The sequence below is a fragment of the Doryrhamphus excisus genome, linkage group LG18, assembly GCF_037039965.1.
Source record: "Doryrhamphus excisus strain RoL-2023G ecotype Guam linkage group LG18, RoL_Dexc_Guam_v1.1, whole genome shotgun sequence".
NCBI lineage: Eukaryota > Metazoa > Chordata > Actinopteri > Syngnathiformes > Syngnathidae > Doryrhamphus > Doryrhamphus excisus.
The window spans coordinates 2,188,149-2,210,006 of NC_136374.1; the positions used below are offsets into that span (position 1 = coordinate 2,188,149).

Below are 21,858 nucleotides of genomic sequence, written 5' to 3' on the forward strand. Positions count from 1 at the left end.
CTAACATTAAAAGTAGATAATTTAAAAGAAAACACTCCAATGACGTGAGATTACCCATACTAAATAAAGAAGATATAAAAATGTATTGGTGCCATATTGGAAAAGATATCTACTATCTCTAGGTATGTTTTTTTTAAGTAAATATGATTAGCTTGTTGATGCTATCCAGTGTTGTGTCTCGTGTGACTAACTAGTTCTCCTTGATTGACACCTGCACGTGGGCGTGTTGTGACGTCACTACGTGAGCGGAAATGTCTTTAAAGAAGTCACGGCGCCACAAACACAAACACACGCTCGAGGCTGAGGAGTTGAACACACGAGATGATCTGGACATTTCTCCTGCTGGCTCATGTTGTACTTCTCTACTTTCTTCTCACACACAGGTCCAGGTTAGTTCATATTATTTTGATATTCTTTTTTTCATGAATCAAAAATAATGGCTTTTTCGGTGTACCTGTTTGTAAAGTACGATGTGTTAGCTTCGTGATCCGATTCCCCTTCAGGTCCCAGGGTGAACCACCGTTAGATAAAGGCGCTATCCCGTGGCTGGGGCATGCCCTGGAGTTTGGGAAGGATGCAGCCAAGTTCTTGAGCCGAATGAAGCTAAAGCACGGCGACATCTTCACTGTGAGTACTTCACCCTCATACCAGGGGGCATCAAAGGCACAAAAAGTCATTTTTAACCTGCAGAATACATACATTAAGGTTAGAAATGAGTTTCTATGAGTATTTTTATACAGAATTTGTGCTTATATAGTACAGTAAATAAAATAATAATATTATTTTTATGATATTTATTTTAACAAATAAATTTATTTATTCATTATAAATTATTTTTAAATAAATAATATTGTTTTTATGGTATTTATTTTAACAAATAGATTTATTATAAATGATTTTTAAATAAATACTATTGTTTTTATGGTATTTATTTTAACAAATAAATTTATTATTTATTTATTATAAATTATTTATTTTTAAATAAATGCTATTGTTTTTATGGTATTTATTTTAACAAATACATTTATTATTTATTTATTATAAATTATTTATTTTTAAATAAATACTATTGTTTTTATGGTATTTATTTTAACAAATAAATGTATTATTTATTACAAATTATTTATTTTAAAATAAATACTATTGTTTTATTTTAACAAATAAATTATTTATTATAAATTATTTATTTTTAAATGAATACTATTTTTTTATGGTATTTATTTTAACAAATAAATGTATTATTTATTACAAATTATTTATTTTTAAATAAATACTATTGTTTTATTTTAACAAATAAATGTATATATTATAAATTATTTATTTTTAAATAAATACTATTGTTTTTATGGTATTTATTTTAACAAATACATGTATTATTTATTTATTATAAATTATTTATTTTAAAATAAATACTATTATTTGTATGGTATTTATTTTAACAAATACATTTATTATTTTTTATAAATTATTTATTTTTTTAATAAATACTATTGTTTTTTTGGTATTTATTTTAACAAATAAATTTATTATTTATTTTAAAATAAATACTATTATTTGTATGGTATTTATTTTAACAAATACATTTATTATTTATTATAAATTATTTATTTTTTGATAAATACTATTGTTTTTTTGGTATTTATTATTTATTTTTAAATAAATACTATTATTTGTATGGTATTTATTGTAACAAATACATTTATTATTTATTATAAATTATTTTTTAATAAATACTATTGTTTTTATGGTATTTATTTTAACAAGTAAATTTATTATTTATTATAAATTATTTATTTTAAAATAAATACTATTATTTTTATGGTATTTATTCTAACAGAGAGGGACAGAATATAAAATATTAGGTTTAGTAAATGTTAAAAATGACCATAATCTGTATTTTCTGTATTGAAATGTAGTGAAATAAGCACACACATTTACGTGCTCATGAAGCTTGGTGAGTAAATAAATACATGTGGAGGGTACTGAAATGTCTTAACATCCAATAATTTGAATTTGTAATGTCTTAAACATGTACTAACACATAATATAACACATAAATTCACTGTTTTGTAAATGTTTGGATTTTTGAGGACGCTGTAATCTAAAGCACCCAAAACGGAAGTAAAGTCCCTGTGCTGCCATTTGTACTTCTTTACCAGCATTCATGTGAATTGTCTTCATTGTGGTCTTACATAAAGTCTTACATTTCACTTGACGCCCTGATTTAGCAAATGTAGTCACTAGGAAGGTGTGGTGGGCAGAAGACAATAAACATAAAGCAATAACTGAAGAAAATACACTGGTGTCATGTTTCCACTCACATTTCCTCATTGTTGTTAAGTCACAATACACTCTTAACAGAGTCAATGAAATACCACAACACATAATTACACACTAAAAGGTGCATTTAAGGGTACACTATTAAGGAAATGTGGAGGAATATAACCGTTACAACAAAATGAAGAGATCATGTGATGGTAAAATCACACATGACGAGTAGGAGGAAGTGAGACAGCATGGAGGAGTGTAGCGTGCAGAAGTTCACTTCCTAGTGTAAAATGTGTAAATAGTTCATATTATATTGATAAATATGTTATTTTGATGTGCGGCACGGCGGTCGAGTGGTTAGCGTGCAGGAGACAAGGGTTCAATTCCACCCTCGGCCATGCATGTTCTACCCATGCATGCGTGGGTTTTTTCCGGGTACTCCGGTTTCCTCCCACATTCCAAAAACATTCCATTCCGAATGTGAGTGTGAATGGTTGTTTGTCTATATGTGCCCTGTGATTGGCTGCATGGCCACCAGTACCCCGCCTCTCTCACCCAAAGACAGCTGGGATAGGCTCCAGCACCCCTGCGACCTTCGTGAGAAAAAGCGGTAGAAAATGAATGAATTAATCATTTTCAATATGAGAAAAATATATTAATAAAGTAAAAAAATGTTTAAAATAAATTCCATACATTGTATGGAAATTATTACATTGGTGTGCACAGATAAAGTGTCCAATTCAACTAGAAAATTAAGATGTATTATAAAAAAACAAACAAGAAATTATATTAAAAAAATAAAGAAAAAACAAAAAATAAAATTACAATAAACAACAAATAAAAATCAATATATAATGATAAACTAGACATAAATTATTATTTTTTAAAACACAGCTCTTGTAAAATAAATATTGTATAGAAATCATTATATTGGATTGTACATGTGTACCTAATGCAGGTAATCCTGCGGTAAAAAATGAATGAATGAATTTTATTTTTATGCTTTTTGTGTTATTATTTTAGCTGTTACAAAAGCAAAACAAATATGTCAAAATGAAACTTGAAATGTATCTTTTCACAAAAAGTTTGAAACTGATATTTACCTGAAACTTACCTGTATTCTACTGATAATTAGAATTAATTATAAGGAGAAAAAGGTAGAAACAAACTTTTTTTTTTTTCTGATGAAAGACCAGAGTCTAATCTTTCTTTTTGTAGGTTCCATATTCAAATAGCCGTATAGAACAAAATATTTTGTGTGTCTTGAAAGATCGGTCAAAAATGGTGTAAAATGGCCGCTGATAATAAAAAAAAAAATGACTTCAATAAAAGTAAAAAAAATAAAAAATAAACTAAAATGACTGAAACAAAAGTGTAAATAATAGCTACACAAAAACTTAAATAAAAGAGTAAAAAAATTAACTAATATTGTTGAATTAGTTAAAATGAACTAAAACAAATGACTAATATTGAAATAATATTAATATTGAATAATCAATATAACTGAAAAATGGCTATGATTGAATGAGTTAATTTAACCAGTTGAGGGCTTGGCTGAGACATGTAGATTATCCTCTTTAGGGTGCGGGGGTATGCTGGAGCCTATCCCAGTGACTATATACGAGAGGCGGGGCACACCCTGGAGTGGTCGCCAGCCAATCGCAGAGCACAGAAGGCGTAAATATGCAAATATGTCCGCCCAGGTCCGTGTTGCCGGTTGCTATGTGACCGTGTTGCTGGATCCTCACTCGTACGACCATGTGATCAACGACAGCGACTCGCTGGACTTTGAGCGCTACGCCGAGGTGCTCATGGAGAGAATCTTCAAGCTGCGTCTCCCGTGTCGTCATCAGCCCGCTCGGGCCAAAGCGCTGATGAAACGGTACGTTGGCGTCGTGTTCATTTCCTCTTAACACTTTCACTGTTTTATTTTAATGAGGCTAAGTTCTCATGCTTGATTTTTGTATGTTTTTTCTTGCCTAATTTTTCTCACTAAAAATTAAAAATTAAAATTTGGAAAATGCGGCTGCACCTTCACTGAAGTCTCCAGGGCCAGGCCCGCCTCAGACTTCAAAACAGTACAAAGAATTAGATATGACGACGACGGAAAGATGTGTCATGAGAAATAATTATGACGTAACATAAGAATTGAGCTTGCATCATCACTATCGTGCCGAAATAAGGGAATTATGACATCACACCGAAAGATCTAATAACATTAAAAGTAGATCATTTAAAAGAAAACACTCCAATGATGTGAGATTACCCATACTAAATAAAGAAGATATAAAAATGTATTGGTGCCATTTTGGAAGAGATATCATCTATCTCTGAAAAAATATATATTTTTTTAAAAAATCATCTCTGCTTATAAGACAAGAGGCTTCAAACAACATGTAAATGTACAGTCATCCGTTATTTATATCACAAGCAGAGTAATCGATTCCTTATTTCCTTCTAGACCAGGGGTGGGCAAACTTTTTGACTTGCATTGATATGACAAAATTTACGGGGGGGGGGCAGACTATATATTTTACACGTAACAGTCCACCTGGTATTATTGTATCTGTAAAATTGTCATGCAATCTGCTATTATTATTTATTATTTTATATTTATATTTAAATATTTTAAAAATAATAAAATATTATAATAATTACAATAAAATTAAAATAATAATTATTATATTATTATTATATAAAATATGCAAATATAACAATAATATTATATATAATTAATATAATAATTTGCATTAATATAATAATTATAATAATCATAATAGTTCTAATAATAATTATAATAATCTAATAATAATAATCTAATAATAATAATAATAATTATTATTATTATTATTATGTGCTTGTGTCCCGTTTTTCAGGAGCACTTTGTAAACAACAGACCATGTTATTATTTAATTATTATATTATTATTATTATATAAAATATGCAATATAACAATAAAATTATAATATATAATTAATATAATAATTAGCATTAATATAATAATTATAATAATCATAATAGTTCTAATAATTACCATAATAATCTAATAATAATAATAATAATTATTATTATTATTATTAGATAACAATAATAATAATAATAATAATAATAATAATAATAATAATAATAATAATAATAATAATAATAATAATAATTATTATTATTATTATTATTATTATTATTATTATGTGCTTGTGTCCCTTTTTTCAGGAGCACTTTGTAAACAACAGACCATGTCAAAAAAGGAAATTGATAAAACCATCAAAAGGTTGGCTCAGGCCATGATGCCAGGTTGTATGTTGACTTTAAATGAAATACTTTGGAAAGATTGGGCGGGCCGTATTCAAACACTTGGCGGGCCAGATGTGGCCCCCGGGCCGTAGTTTGCCCACCCCTGCTCTAGACACAAAATAACACCCCTATTGTCACCTATAGCATCCCTTTACCTATTATAATAGACATAATAAGTGAAAATAAGACATCTAAAACATAAATAAGACTCATTTGCATGTGTCTTGCGGACAGGAAGTGACATGGGGGGGTTAAGAGTTGAGTTTTAGCTTGAAGTGGGTTGTTATTATTGGTTAATTTTACAGTGTTATTGAGTGTGACAATAGTGTGACAAACATGCAAAAAAAAAAAAGAACACTGCAAATACTGTATACGGCCCCCGGATGGAAGACTCTGGGGCCCCCCCGCTATAAACGCGTGCCGTGTCATCTGGGGTAAAATAAAGGTAGGGCAAAGTCAACAGGTGCAGCTCCATTATCGTAAGAGTGACTCATTCCACATTTTTTCACAACACCAATCAATCTTCGCCCCCTCTAAACCTCTGCAGGCACTTCCTGGGAACCAATTTGGCCGCCCTAAACGGCACCATGGCGAGGCACCTGGAGGCCCTCCTGAAAGCCGAGATCCCTCCCAACCAGAAATACTGGACTCAGACCAGACTGTTTGACTTCTCGTATGGCGTTCTCTTCAAGTGAGTTTCACGTCCCTCCCACGGGTTCACGGCTTACATACCAGCTAGCCTTGTTTTGCTACGTTTGTAAACAACGTAAGATAAACTGAGGTTGACCCTGCAACATGTCCTTTTTTGCCCGCCTGTTTCATGTTCCAAACATCCCAAGTAAGCAAACACGACCTGGAACATGTTCAGGTGTGCAACACCAGGACGCCCCCATTGTGCGGGCCAGTGGAAAGAATTCCGATCCTAAGATTCCTGCATGTTCCCACTGTGTGTGTGTGTGTGTGTGTGTGTGTGTGTGTGTGTAGGGCGGGTTACCTGACGCTCTTTGGAGGAGAGCAGAATAACAACTGTGCCGACCCTTCCTGCGTTTACGAGGAGTACCGCAAGTTTGACCGTCTCCTCACCAAGCTGGCCAAAGGCACCTTGAAGCCAGGTAACCACTCAAAAAAAAAAACGCAGCGCCAATTAACCCTTTGATGCACGAGTGACTGGACCCTACGCTCTTCCATAAGTGGCTCAAAAATCACCCATACTGGAATCAATGCCTTTTTATAACAATTATGATATTTAGTATTATATTTAGGACCACACAAGAATGATTGCATGTTGGAAACATCTTCATTTTTCATTTTTTAAATGTATAAAAGATAAGTAAAAAATGTGAACGGCATGATATTTAAAACATGTTTTTTGAGAAATACCTGGAATATGAAATGATAATTTTTTTTCATTACAAAGATATTTCAAGAAAACAACCTGACCGGGTCATTTTTGACCCACTTATGGAAGGTTGGGGTAGTAACACAAAAACTACAATTTCTTAAAATGTATAAAAGATAAGTTAAAAATGTGAACGGCATGATATCAAAAATATGATTTTTGAGGAATACCTGGAATATGAAATGATAAAAAAATTTCATTACGAAGATATTTCAAGAAAACAACCTGACCGGGTCATTTTTGACCCACTTATGGAAGGTTGGGGTAGTAACACAAACCAAAAATTTCTTAAAATGTATAAAAGATAAGTTAAAAATGTGAACGGCATGATATCAAAAACATGTTTTTTTCAGGAATACCTGGAATATTACATGAAAAAAAAATTTAATTACGAAGATATTTCAAGAAAACAACCTGACCGGGTCATTTTTGACCCACTTATGGAAGGTTGGGGTAGTAACACAAAAACTACAATTTCTTAAAATGTATAAAAGATAAGTTAAAAATGTGAATGGCATGATATCAAAAACATGTTTTTTGAGGAATACCTGGAATATTACATGAAAAAAAAAATTAATTACAAAGATATTTCAAGAAAACAACCTGACCGGGTCATTTTTGACCCACTTATGGAAGGTTGGGGTAGTAACACAAAAACAAAAAATTCTTAAAATGTATAAAAGATAAGTTAAAAATGTGAATGGCATGATATCAAAAACATGTTTTTTGAGGAATACCTGGAATATGAAATGATGCAAATTTTTCATTATGAAGATATTTCAAGAAAACAACCTGACCGGGTCATTTTTGACCCACTTATGGAAGGTTGGCGTAGTAACACAAAACCAAAAATTTCTTAAAATGTATAAAAGATAAGTTAAAAATGTGAATGATATGATATCAAAAACATGTTTTTTCAGGAATACCTGGAATATTAAATTATTAAAAAATTTCATTACAAAGATATTTCAAGAAAACAACCTGACCGGGTCATTTTTGACCCACTTATGGAAGGTTGGGGTAGTAACACAAAAACTACAATTTCTTAAAATTTATAAAAGATAAGTTAAAAATGTGAATGACATGACATCAAAAATATGATTTTTGAGGAATACCTGGAATATGAAACGATTAAAAAAAATTTAATTACAAAGATATTTCAAGAAAACAACCTGACCGGGTCATTTTTGACCCACTTATGCATCTAAGGGTTAACGAGGCGCCTAATTGGAGGCGTCAGCCGGCCCACTTTGTGCGTGTGAGTCATGGAAGGGAGGTTACGCAATGCTTGCTTGCGCTTTGCTGCAATATTTGTTTTGTGTTGCCATCGTGACATTCCCTACCTCATGTAGTCGCTGGCCACTACATTAGGTACACTGGTGCAATGTACACAGAATATATAGAAAATATTCAACACATAACAATAACAATAATAAACAACCCACCAAGGATTTATTTATACATTAGGGAATCAGGACTGGTGGCCAGCCAATCCCAGGGCACATATAGACAAACAACCATTCACACTCACATTCATACCTATGGACAATTTGGAGTGGCTAATTAACCTAGCATGTTTTTGGAATGTGGGAGGAAACCCACGCATGCACGGGGAGAACATGCAAACTCCACACAGATATGGTGGAATCGCACCCTGGTCTCCTAGCTGTGAGGTCTGTGCGCTAACCACTCAACCATTATTGCAGTGGTCCCTTGTTCATTATTATTAATTGGTTCCAGACCCGACCGTTATAAGTATTCAATAAACTGAATATTTTCGTCAGGCTTTACTATTATTAGAGCACATGAAAGACACAAAATGACACCCCATAGTCACCTTTGCACTCCTATTATTCATTGTTTACATCGCATTACGCAAGCTATGGGACATCAAATATGGCCACCACTCGTTGGGTCCTTCAATTTACTTATTCTAAACTTAAGAAAGTTCCTCAAACGGACTGGAGATGAAGGACAAAGACTCCAAATATATACCACTTCCACACTAAATGAGAGGAGAACTTTTTTTTTTCCCACTAAAAATATTGAAATATTGCCGTGACTCATTGGCTGACTTGCACTTGAACAGAGGAGAGGAGGGCAGCCCAGGGTGTTCGTCACAGGCTGTGGGAACTTCTGGGACGGGTGGGTCAGACGGCGGACTCGGACTCGGACTCCAAGCGGTGGCTTCACGGTTACAGGCGACTTCTGCAGCAGGACGGAGCGGACGAGGAGACGCAGAGGCGGGCCGTACTGATGCAACTGTGGGCCACACAGGTGAGTGGCGGGTTGGGACGGGGGGGGGGGGGGTGATAATCAAAAATGCGATACTTAATGTTGACACACGAGGCCGCTGTTGACTTGCTGCTTTGACGCAGAGGTTGAAGTACAATTGAAGTACATTATTATTATCACGCCTTAATTATGAATAATTACCGTGTGTGTTTGAATTGAAGTCCTGGTCATGTGACTCACTCCATCTTGCCTACGGCCCTGCTGGAGGCCTTCTCGGCATGCGACGTGTTAATTCACGCTGCAGGCTTTCTTACTCATCGTTTTGTTCTGCACTCGCCGACTTTGTTTATTTCCAAACTTTTGAATCGCTGAGTCACACGCCGGAGAAACATGCAGACGCTTTTATCAGAATGTCTTTTTTTTTTGTCCTTTTGTTGTCCGAGCACCTTGAACGTCACACAGTGCTCCTGTTTGCGTTTGCCAAACAATCACCTGCGCTGTCGCCACGCAACACACGGTTGCCACGGTCAACTGTTCTCTGTGGTTTGCTCTCAGGGGAACGTCGGCCCTGCCGCTTTTTGGCTTTTGGGATTCTTGTTGACCAATCCCGAGGCGATGACTGCAGTGAGGAGGGAGTTCAAGAAGATCGCATGCATGGAAGCATCAGGAGCTTCCTGCCTCAACTCTCCCGGGAACACTCCTGTCTTTGGTGGGTGAACATCCTCGTTTGGCACATATAGACAAACAACCATTCACACTCACATTCATACCTATGGACAATTTGGAGTGGCTAATTAACCTAGCATGTTTTTCCGAGGTGGAATTGAACTCGGGTCTCCTAGCTGTGAAGCCTGTGTGCTAACCACCCGTCCACTGTGCAGCCCTGATTCAGTATATTTTTCATCAAAATAGTAGTCATGCCAAAATGTTGTGTTGCTGCTGGATGTTCACAGTATCCGAGTGATACTGTTGTGGGGGTGCTGGAGCCTATCCCAGCTGTCTTGAAGCGAGAGGCCGGGTACACGCTGGACTGGTGGCCAGCCAATCACAGGGCACATATAGACAAACAACCATTCACACTCACATTCATACCTATGGACAATTTGGAGTGGCTAATTAACCTAGCATGTTTTTTTTTTGGAATATGGGAGAAAACCGGAGTACCCGAAGAAAACCCACGCATGCACGGGGAGAACATGCGAACTCCACACAGAGATAGCCGAGAATGGAATTGAACTCTGGGTGTCCTAGCTGTGAGGTCTGCGCGCTAACCACTTGACCGCCGTGCCGCCATTAATAATTTATTAAAAATGAAAAACGTACTATGATTTTTCCACACTTTATGTAACAACATTCACGGTCTGGTTACTTACATTTTTCCCAAAAGCTTCTAAAATATACTTTTAAAGAGCATAATTCTGTATGACCGTTTTTACGTTTTTGTGTTGCTCGTTTTGGTAGTCAAGTGGCCAAGATGGCGGCTATTGAGGATGGCGAGCGTAGTCGTGTTAGCTTCTTCTCAGGGCTCTTACGGAGATGTTTGGTTCTTTATTTCAGACAGCGCCTTGGAGGAGACACTGAGACTCACCGCCGCCCCCTTCATCACCAGGGAGGTATTGCAGGCGAAGACGGTTAAAATGGCCAACGGTCAAGAGTACCAACTACGGAAAGGAGACCGGGTGTGCTTGTTCCCGTTCACCAGCCCTCAAATGGACCCCGACGTTCACCCAGAGCCGCAGGTTTGTCCTCCTGTGCCCGTTTTTTTTTTCCCCATGAAAATTCCAGACAAAACACCTAATAATTATGATTTATTTTGCTAATTTATTTACAATTAAATTAAATTTTCCCCATGAAAATTCTAGACAAAACACCTAATAATTATGATTTATTTTGCTAATTTATTTACAATTAAATTAATTTTTCCCCATGAAAATTCCAGACAAAACACCTAATAATTATGATTTATTTTGCTAATTTATTTACAATTAAATTCATTTTTCCCCATGAAAATTCTAGACAAAACACCTCATAATTATGATGTATTTTGCTAATTTATTTACAATTAAATTAATTTTTCCCCATGAAAATTCCAGACAAAACACCTCATAATTATGATTTATTTTGCTAATTTATTTACAATTAAATTCATTTTTCCCCATGAAAATTCCAGACAAAACACCTAATAATTATGATTTATTTTTCTAATTTATTTACAATTAAATTAATTTGTCCCCATGAAAATTCCATACAAAACACCTAATAATTATGATTTATTTTTCTAATTTATTTACAATTAAATTCATTTTTGCCTGTAAAAATTCTAAACAAAACACCAAATAGTTATACATTTTTTGCAAAATTTTTTTACAATTATGAAGCAAAACAAATCCAATGTACACAAGGCACTTTCACATTTTACACATTTTCTTCAATGACAATATGATTTGACAAAATGTATTTTCCCCCTAATTTATTAAAAACAGCAAAATGACAGGTAGACAGGGAACTTACAGTTTTTCATTTTTGTCTGGAAAATTTTGTACACAACACCTGATAACATATTATTTAATAATTGGAATTGGATGATTGGAATATATACATTTATTTATAATAATATTATTATATGTAATATTATTATAATAATAATAATGTATTATATTCTAATAATATTATTATATATAATTATTATTAAATAAATATTAAAATAAATAAATATTATTATATATAACTATATATAATATATATATATAATATATTATTATATATAATATTATTATTGTAAATGGACCCCTCAAATGGGGGGGAGGACGAATGGGCGCCCACACAAATCTTCGCCTGCTATTCCCCAATAAGAGGTGAACAGAACGTCGCTGAGGGATTAGCTTTGGAACATTAGCACCGCTAATTAGCGTGTGAAGGACACGGCAAGGTCGCTTTAAAACTTTAAAACGGACGTACTCAAGGACAAAAGGCAGGCGCCGATGAATAAATCCGACATGTTTGCAGAAGTTCCAGTTTGACCGCTTCCTGAATGAAGACGGGTCCTCCAAAAGGGATTTTTATAAGGGCGGGCGACGGCTGACATATTACACCATGCCATGGGGGGCGGGGACCAACGGCTGCGTGGGAAAGCACTTTGCCATCAATACCATCAGACAGTGAGTGCCCCGGAATTAGCGCAGCTTTATCTGAAATCTGTGCATCCTCATCGTCTCTCTCCTTATCGCCCTTCAGGTTTGTTTACTTGCTGTTGAATATGGATTTGGAATTATGTGACCTAAACGCTCCGATGCCGGAGATAAACGCCAGTCGTTACGGATTCGGGATGCTCCAACCACAAGGGGACTTATTGGTGCGCTTTAAAGGCGGGACCGCGCACTAAGCTCTTTCACAGAAGGTCTTATTTATTTCGACATTGTTGTATAAAAGCCTTTTTACTTTTTTTATTCCTTATTTAAAAATAAAACAGTAACTCATAACTCATAACATCACGTCTTTTATTGTTTTATTGGTGTGCAGTCGTCCGTCACGTCGCACTTTGGATTTCGCAGCTTCACTTTGTCGCAGTTTTTACAAAATATATTTATTCATAAATCATCTTTTTTTGTGGTGGTTTGTCATTTTTGCTAATTTATGTCAAATAAAAAATTACAACACCCAATATGGATGTGTTTTTTTTAGCATTTTTTTACAATTAAAATAATTTTCCTCATGAAAATTCTAGACAAAACACCCAATAAAGATATGATTTATTTTTCTAATTTATTTACAATTAAATTAATTTTTCCCCATGAAAATTCTAGACAAAACACCCAATAATGATATGATTTATTTTTCTAAATTATTTACAATTAAATTAATTTTTCCCCATGAAAATTCTAGACAAAACACCCAATGATATGATTTATTTTTCTAAATTATTTACAATTAAAATAATTTTTCCCCATGAAAATTCCAGACAAAACACCCAATAATGATTTGATTTATTTTGCTAATTTATTTACAATTAAATCCATTTTTCCCCATGAAAATTCCTTACAAAACACTTAATAATTATGATTTATTTTGCTAATTTATTTACAATTAAATTATTTTTTCCCTATGAAAATTCCAGACAAAACACCTAATAATTATGATTTATTTTTCTAATGTATTTACAATTAAATTAATTTTTCCCCATGAAAATTCCATACAAAACATCTAATAATTATGATTTATTTTGCTAATGTATTTACAATTAAATAAATTTTTCCCCATGAAAATTCTAGACAAAACACCCAATAATGATAGGATTTATTTTTGTAATTTATTTACAATTAAATTATATTTTCCCCATGAAAATTCCAGACAAATCACCTAATAATTATGATTTATTTTGCTAATTTATTTACAATTAAATTCATTTTTGCCTGTAAAAATTCTAAACAAAACACCAAATAGTTATACATTTTTTGCAAAATTTGTTTACAATTATGAAGCAAAACAAATCCAATGTAAACAAAGTAAATTAAATTAAAGTAAATTTTGGACTTTTGCTTTCCATTTATGGGAAGACATGGAAGCATTTGTCCCACAAAGTTTGCCGAAAATTGCATGAACAAGTCTTCAACCACTGACCCCCTTCTCCTCCGGATTCTGCAGTTTCTTTTAAAAATGGTAAATATTTTAATATTCAAGGACACATTCATTCATAACAGGAAATCTGGCTCATTTTGGAGTGGCCTTTTACTGTGGCCAGCCCGTCGGCAGTACCTGTGAAATAGCCATGCTGTCTAATCTGATTTTTGACATGTCACACCTGTCAGGTGAATCGATTATCCCAGCAAATTAGATAATTTTTGTTGTTTTTTTTTTTTCTCTTGTTAAAAGCAAAACAGCGCCATCTGGTGGGCGTGGGTGTCGCAGGAAGCCACGCAGCGCATCCATGCTGGCACAGTGAGGGTTAAAACAGAGAAGTAAAGCCGGGCAGCAGCAGCAGCAGCAGCGGCATCCACTCAGTCGGTCTACTCTCCCAGCCCGGATGGAGCACAGTCTGCGGTCCTGAGGAGGAAGGTACGGAGCCCAGGGTCTTCCCCGAACGGGTCTACTTGTTGATTCGCAGCAGAGTGGGAGTGGGAGGGAGGAGGAGGAGGAGGAGGGGGTACGCACTGGACGTGACGTGTTGGTGTTGGTAGGAAAAAGAAGAGGAGAGGAGCGTTAGATTGCATTACCTTTCTATCCTGTCTCCACGCTGCCCACGATGCCTTCATCAGAACCTCAGCTCAGGGCGGGAGAACCGGACGGGTTGGCCACCTTTGACGCGGGTGTCAGTGGGAGGAAGGAAGATGTCCCACTTCCGTGACATACAGGAGGCACGTATGTACACATATTTCTCTTTTCTTACATTTATGTTTTTTTTTTTTGTCAGGTTTTTTTTTATAATTAGGATTATGTTTATATTATTATTATTATTATTATATTATGATCAGATTTTATGATCTGCAAATCTTTGCTCAACTTTATTCGTGTTATTATTGAAAAGTCCTGCTATGATGCTTGGTGGGGTTTTAGTGACACTTTCAGCAATACTGGCATTGGACAGCGACTTCAGCACTGGACAGCTCACATTATGACACAAACAATAATAATGAAGAATGAGGAAATGGGAAACTATGGTGGACATGATGGCATCAGTGTGCTTTATTGGGTCCAAAAAGGTGAATTTAACAGCAGGTGTGCGTACAAACACGCGTTAACACTCAGGTAACGCAGAGTACAGGTAAGTCTATCCCCGCCTCCTCCGCCCCTGTCAGCAGGAACATCGGATGTGCGTCTTAAAGCAGATTAAAATATCTATTCTGTTCGCTGATGAGTGGATAAACCACCTGACATTGTGGCTGTAGGACACGCAACCGGACCTTCTCCCCACCCGGAAACGGAACGGAATAGTCGGATGGGATAAAGTCGACATTAAACGACAACTATAGCAATGACATCATTCATGAAGTCATTCATTTCCTCCTTATTTAACGACTACCGTCGTGTCTGATATCATTCATGAATTCATTCATTTCCTCCTTATTTAACGACTGCCGCGGTGTCTGATATCATTCATGAATTCATTCATTTCCTCCTTATTTAACGACTGCCGCGGTGTCTGATATCATTCATGAATTCATTCATTTCCTTGTTATGACTACCGCCGTATCTGATATCAATCATGAATTCATTCATTTCCTCCTTATTTAACGACTATACCGCCGTGTCTGATATCATAAGTGAATTAATTTATTTCCTTGTTATTTAATGACTACCGCCGTATCTGATATCATTCATGAATTCATTCATTTCCTCCTTATTTAAAGACTACCGCCGTGTCTAATATCATTCATGAATTCATTCATTTCCTCCTTATTTAAAGACTACCACAGTGTCTGATATCATTCATGAATTCATTCATGTCCTCCTTATTTAATGACTACCGCTGTGTCTGATATCATTCATGAATTCATTCATTTCCTCCTTATTTAACGACTGCCGCGGTGTCTGATATCATTCATGAATTCATTCATTTCCTTGTTATGACTACCGCCGTATCTGATATCAATCATGAATTCATTCATTTCCTCCTTATTTAACGACTATACCGCCGTGTCTGATATCATAAGTGAATTAATTTATTTCCTTGTTATTTAATGACTACCGCCGTATCTGATATCATTCATGAATTCATTCATTTCCTCCTTATTTAAAGACTACCGCCGTGTCTGATATCAATCATGAATTCATTCATTTCCTCCTTATTTAAAGACTACCGCCGTGTCTGATATCATTCATGAAGTCATTCATTTCCTCTTTATTCAACGACTACCGCAGTGTCTGATATCATTCATGAATTCACTCATTTCCTCCATATTTAATGACTACCGCAGTGTCTGATATCATTCATGAATTCATTCGTTTCCTCCTTATTTAACGACTACCGTCGTGTCTGATATCATAAGTCAATTGATTCATTTCCTCTTTATGTAATGACTACCACAGTGTCTGATATCATTCATGAATTCACTCATTTCCTCCTTATTTAACGACTGCCGCGGTGTTTGATATCATTCACGAATTCATTCATTTCCTCCTTATTTAATGACTACCGCAGTGTCTGATATCATAAGTGAAGTCATTCATTTCCTCCTTATGTAATGACTACCGCAGTGTCTGATATCATAAGGGAATTCATTCATTTCCTCCTTATTTAATGACGACTGCCGTGTCTGATATCATTAATATGTTTATTCTGCAATATATTTTTAAGAAAAAAAAACAGTGTCTGATATTATTTATCCCAAATTAATTCATTCATTTATCACCACAGCGTCTGATATTATTCATTTTCATTTGAAGGTTCCACAGTGCCTGATATCCTTTATCCCGAATTCATTCATCGTTTTTAAAAATACCACAGTGCCTGATATCATTTATTCTGATATAATTCATTTTAATTTAAAAAATACCACAATGCCTGATAGTATTCATCCCAAATTAATTCATTTATCATTTTTTAGCAATACCACAATGTCTGATAACATTTATCCTGAGATTATTCATTTTCATTTCAAGGTTCCACAGTGCCTGATATCCTTTATCCTGAATTCATTAATCGTTTTTTTAAATACCACAGTGCCTGATATCATTTATCCCAAATTCATTCATTTATAATTTTTTTAGCAATACCACAATGTCTGATATCATTTATCCTGAAATTATTCATTTTCATTTCAAAGTTCCACAGTCCCTGATATCCTTTATCCTGAATTCATTAATCGTTTTTAAAATAGCCACAGTGACTGATATCATTTATCCTTATATAATTAATTTTCATTTAAAAATATCACAGTGCCTGATATCATTTATTCCAAATTCATTAATTTATTGTTTTTTTTAGAGATAACACAGTGTCTGATATCATTTATCCTGAGATTATTCATTTTCATTTCAAGGTTCCACAGTGCCTGATATCCTTAACCCCGAATTCACTAATCATTTCTTAATACCACAGTCACTGATATCATTTATCCTGATATAATTCATTTTCATTTAAAAATACCACAGTGCCTGATATCATTTATCCCAAATTCATTCATTTATTGTTTTTAGGAATACCACAGTGTCTGATATCATTTATCCTGAGCTCATTCATTTTCATTTAAAAATACCATAGTGCATGATATCATTTATCCCTTATTAATTCATGTATATTTTTTATGAATACCGCAGTGTGTGATATCATTTATTTATTATCCTTTATTCTGCTTTCAGGAATAACACAGTGTCTGATATCATTTATACCGAATTCTTTTTTGTTTTTTAAAGAATACCACAGCGGCTGATATCATTTATTGATTCATCCTTATTTTCATGAATACTACAGTTGCTGATTATATATTAAAAATGCATTTATTTATCATTTCATGAATAGCACCATGCCTGACATCATTAATCCTACATTTATTCATTTGGCATTATATGCTGATACCACAGTGTCTGATATCACAAATCCTGAATTCATTATTTTATTATTGTTTAATGAATACCATAGTGTCTGATATCACAAATTTTCCATCCATCCATCCGTCCGTTTTCTATGCCGCTTATCCTCACTAAGGTGACGGGGGTATGCTAGAGCCTACCCCAGCTGACTTGGGTCTATTTTTTGGGATTTTTTCGGAATACCACAATGTCTGATATCATTAATTTATTGTTTTCAGTCGTGTTGATTGAAGTGTAGGTGATGTTCCTTAATATTAGCATGTTGTTAGCATGTTGAAACCCAAAGAAACCAAGACTATTTGTCTTTTTGTAGACCAAGGAGAAGAGCCCAGACCCCGATGAGGTCCCCCAAAGGACCACGTCTTCTTAATCCCCACCGCAGCTCACCATCCAGGCTTTTGCACAAGTGAAAGATGATCAAAGCGGCGTCCAGGTCGGCCGTCACGCTGCCGCCGGACACGATGGAGATCATCCGAAGCAAGCACACCCGCCGAGTGAGACTCAATGTCGGGGGTCTCCTCCACGAAGTCCTGTGGAGGACTCTGGACCGACTTCCCCGTACCAGACTTGGCAAACTCCGGGACTGCAACACGCACGACTCCATCATGGAGATCTGCGATGACTACAGCTTGGACAGCAACGAGTACTTCTTCGACAGACACCCCGGCGCCTTCACGTCCATCCTCAACTTCTACCGCACGGGGAAGCTGCACATGATGGAGGAGATGTGCGCCCTGTCCTTCAGCCAAGAGCTGGACTTCTGGGGCATCGATGAAATCTACCTGGAATCCTGCTGCCAGGCCAGGTATCACCAGAAGAAGGAGCAGATGAACGAAGAGCTGAAGAGGGAGGCGGAGAACATGAGGGAGAGGGAAGGTGAGGAGTTTACCACCACGTGCTGCTCGGAAAAGCGGAAGAAACTTTGGGACCTCTTGGAGAAACCCAGCTCGTCGTTTGCTGCCAAGGTACAGTCTGAATGAATGAATGAATTTAGATTCCTTGACCATGAAAAAAATATCATGGAAGGGTTTGAATGACTTAAAAATGTTAACAATTGTTTATTCCTGACAACAATACCTAATACAGACGTCCAGGGCTTATCTGCAGTCCCTGTAGGCCTACAAGTAAGTGGGTCTTATTACAGCGCAGCTGCAAAAAAGCACCCTTCCTTTCCCTGCCCGGTCTTTTATACACTCAGAAAACCCACGCATGCACGGTGAGAACATGCAAACTCCACACAGAGATAGCCGAGGGGGGAATTGAACCCTGGTCTCCCAGCTGTGAGGTCTGCGCGCTAACCACTCGACCACCGTGCAGCCAACTTTTATCTTCATTCATTCATTTTCCAACGCTTTTTCCTCACGAGGGTCAGCTGTCTTGGGGCGAGAGGCGGGGTACACCCTGGATTGGTGGCCAGCCAATCACAGGGCACATATAGACAAACAACCATTCACACTCACATTCATACCTATGGACAATTTGGAGTGGCTAATTAACCTAGCATGTTTTTGGAATGTGGGAGGAAATTGGAGTACCCGGAGAAAACCCACGCATGCACGGGGAGAACATGCAAACTCCACACAGAGATGGCCGAGGGTGGAATTGAACCCTGGTCTCCTAGCTGTGAGGTCTGTGCGCTAACCACTTGCACCACCGTGCAGCCCTTTTTTTGTTATTATTATTTTTCATTCATTCCTTCTTTCTTTTCGGTCGAGAGGCGGGGTTCACCCTGGACTGGTGGCCAGCCAATCACAGGGCACATATAGACAAACAACCATTCACACTCACATTCATACCTATGGACTATGAACAATTTGGAGTCGCTAATTAACCTAGCATGTTTTTGGAATGTGGGAGGAAACCGGAGTACCGTAGGAGTAAAATGCAAACTCCACATGCAAACTCCACACAGAGATGGCCGAGGGTGGAATTGAACCCTGGTCTCCTAGCTGTGAGGTCTGTGCGCTAACCACTGTATCGCCGTGCAGCCCTTTTTTTGTTATTATTATTTTTCATTCATTCATTCTTTCTTTTCGGTCGAGAGGCGGGGTTCACCCTGGACTGGTGGCCAGCCAATCACAGGGCACATATAGACAAACAACCATTCACACTCACATTCATACCTATGGACAATTTGGAGTCGCTAATTAACCTAGCATGTTTTTGGAATGTGGGAGGAAACCGGAGTACCGTAGGAGTAAAATGCAAACTCCACATGCAAACTCCACACAGAGATGGCCGAGGGTGGAATTGAACCCTGGTCTCCTAGCCGTGAGGTCTGCGCGCTAACCACTTGACCACCGTGCAGCCAGATTTTATCTTTAGCTCGCAAAATTGAGCAAATACCTTCACTAGCCATGACTCCTTTTTTAGATATTGGAGGGTAGCTTGGAAGTGTGCGATGATTCGGGCTGAAATGAAGGCGTCTCATGTTAGGACGGAAAAAGAGCAAAGTTGCATTTGACTTTGCATCCGGAGGCTGTACATTTCTTTGTGCTGACGTGAAGTCTGACGTACCGTGTTGTTGGTGCTTTTCATCTCTTACTTGCAGCTGCAGGAGCGAGAAGTAATGAGAAAAAGAAGAAAAAAAAAAAAACATGTTCCACTCAGGAATGAAAGATTTTCATCTACGTTTTAAAATTGGGAACTAATTGTGTGCTATAGGTAATCAATGGCGGCTATCTGTGTTTTTCCAGGCTGGGGAAGACAAGTCAATTAAAAGGCTTTATTAATGTTTCTTTTTCTCATTATAGGACCCCCCCAAAACCAGGTCTCTGGGGGTTATTAGTAATTGTTTGCGGACGGCAAGACTGACACCTTTTGTTTTATTCCTTGTCACATGTTTAGAGAGCAGCAATGGTGTCTTCAATCTTCCTGCTCATTAATAGACTCCCACCGTAAGAGTGCATCACAAGGGATCAATGCTTATGGAGGAGCTTAATAAAGCACATTTCAATTAAAGCCAGGATTTATGGACCCGCGGCAGGGATGGCTTTTCAACCACGGCACATTCGGTTTTCATGCGTTCACTGCAAACATTTTGATTTTGTGTTGCTGTTTATCATTGGCTGCACCGCACTTTGAAACGTGTCAAACAAGACAAGGGGATGGGAGCTTCTCGGGCAAACTAACGCTGTCGGTATTCCGGAAACAAGACACCACGGTCAAAACGTGAGGAAAAAGAAGCTTCAAACACCTCGGTGGACGGAGCTTCTTGCATAATTTATCCGGCTCATCCATTCAGATGACCTGACCTTGAACAGATCCTAATTATTATTTCGTCAAGAGATCACGTTGCTTAAAGGCGAGCTTTGTCAACGCACTTGCTGACCCTCGCTTCTCTCATCTTATTTTAGTAACGCCTAATTATTAGCAGTGGGGAAAAAAATTAATCAGAATAATAATCTTTTTTTTTAAATTATTCTTATTTAGGGATGTTCCAGTCATGGTTTTATGCTGCCGATACCAATCTCAATAATCCATGAATGAGACACCGACACCAATACTGATATAGATACTGATACCGATATCGGTATCGATACAGACACCGATACCGACATTGATACTGATACAGATTCTGACACTGGACACAGACACTAATATCGATACTGATACCGAAATCGAACTGATACAGATTCTGACACTGCCACAGACACCAATATCGATACTGATACCGATATCATTATCGATACTGATACTGACATCGATACTGATACAGATTCTGACACTGACACAGAAACCAATATCAATACTGATACCGATACCATTATCAATACTGATACCGACACTGATACAGATTCTGACAGTGACACAGGCACCGATATCGATACTGATACCGATAAAATTATCAATACTGATACCGACACTGATACCGACATCGATACTGATCCTTATTTAAGGACTACTGCGGTGTCTGATATCATTCATTAATTCATTCATTTCCTCCTTATTTAATGACTACCGCGGTGTCTGATATCATTCATGAATTCATTCATTTCCGCCTTATTTAACGACTGCCGCCGTGTCTGATATCATTCATGAAGTCATTCATTTCCTCCTTATTTAACGACTACCGCGGTGTCTGATATCATTCATTCATTAATTCATTTCCTCCTTATTTAATGACTACCGCGGTGTCT

The 21,858-nt window shown here is 36.4% G+C and overlaps 2 protein-coding genes across 3 annotated transcripts in view; both read left to right on the forward strand.

The window, feature by feature from the left end:
- Window positions 1-246: 246 nt before the first annotated feature.
- Window positions 247-12,754, forward strand: LOC131106286 (prostacyclin synthase-like). The gene is made up of 10 exons (XM_058055202.2): window positions 247-389; window positions 504-627; window positions 3,972-4,150; window positions 6,107-6,250; window positions 6,544-6,671; window positions 9,048-9,235; window positions 9,749-9,902; window positions 10,751-10,932; window positions 12,200-12,351; window positions 12,428-12,754. The coding sequence occupies exons 1-10, from the start codon at window positions 322-324 to the stop codon at window positions 12,573-12,575; spliced, it is 1,467 nt and encodes a 488-aa protein (XP_057911185.2). The 5' UTR covers window positions 247-321; the 3' UTR covers window positions 12,576-12,754.
- Window positions 12,755-14,083: 1,329 nt separating this feature from the next.
- Window positions 14,084-21,858, forward strand: part of LOC131105854 (potassium voltage-gated channel subfamily B member 1-like) — a 52,981-nt gene continuing 45,206 nt past the window's right edge. The window contains exons 1-3 of one of the 2 annotated variants that reach the window (XM_078798397.1): window positions 14,084-14,245; window positions 14,368-14,548; window positions 18,033-18,684. In XM_078798397.1, coding sequence (XP_078654523.1) covers window positions 18,133-18,684 — 552 coding nt within the window. In that variant the 5' untranslated portion in view covers window positions 14,084-14,245; window positions 14,368-14,548; window positions 18,033-18,132. Of the gene's footprint in view, window positions 14,246-14,363; window positions 14,549-18,032; window positions 18,685-21,858 lie in introns of those variants that run through there. The other variant, XM_058054272.2, reaches the window with a different exon arrangement.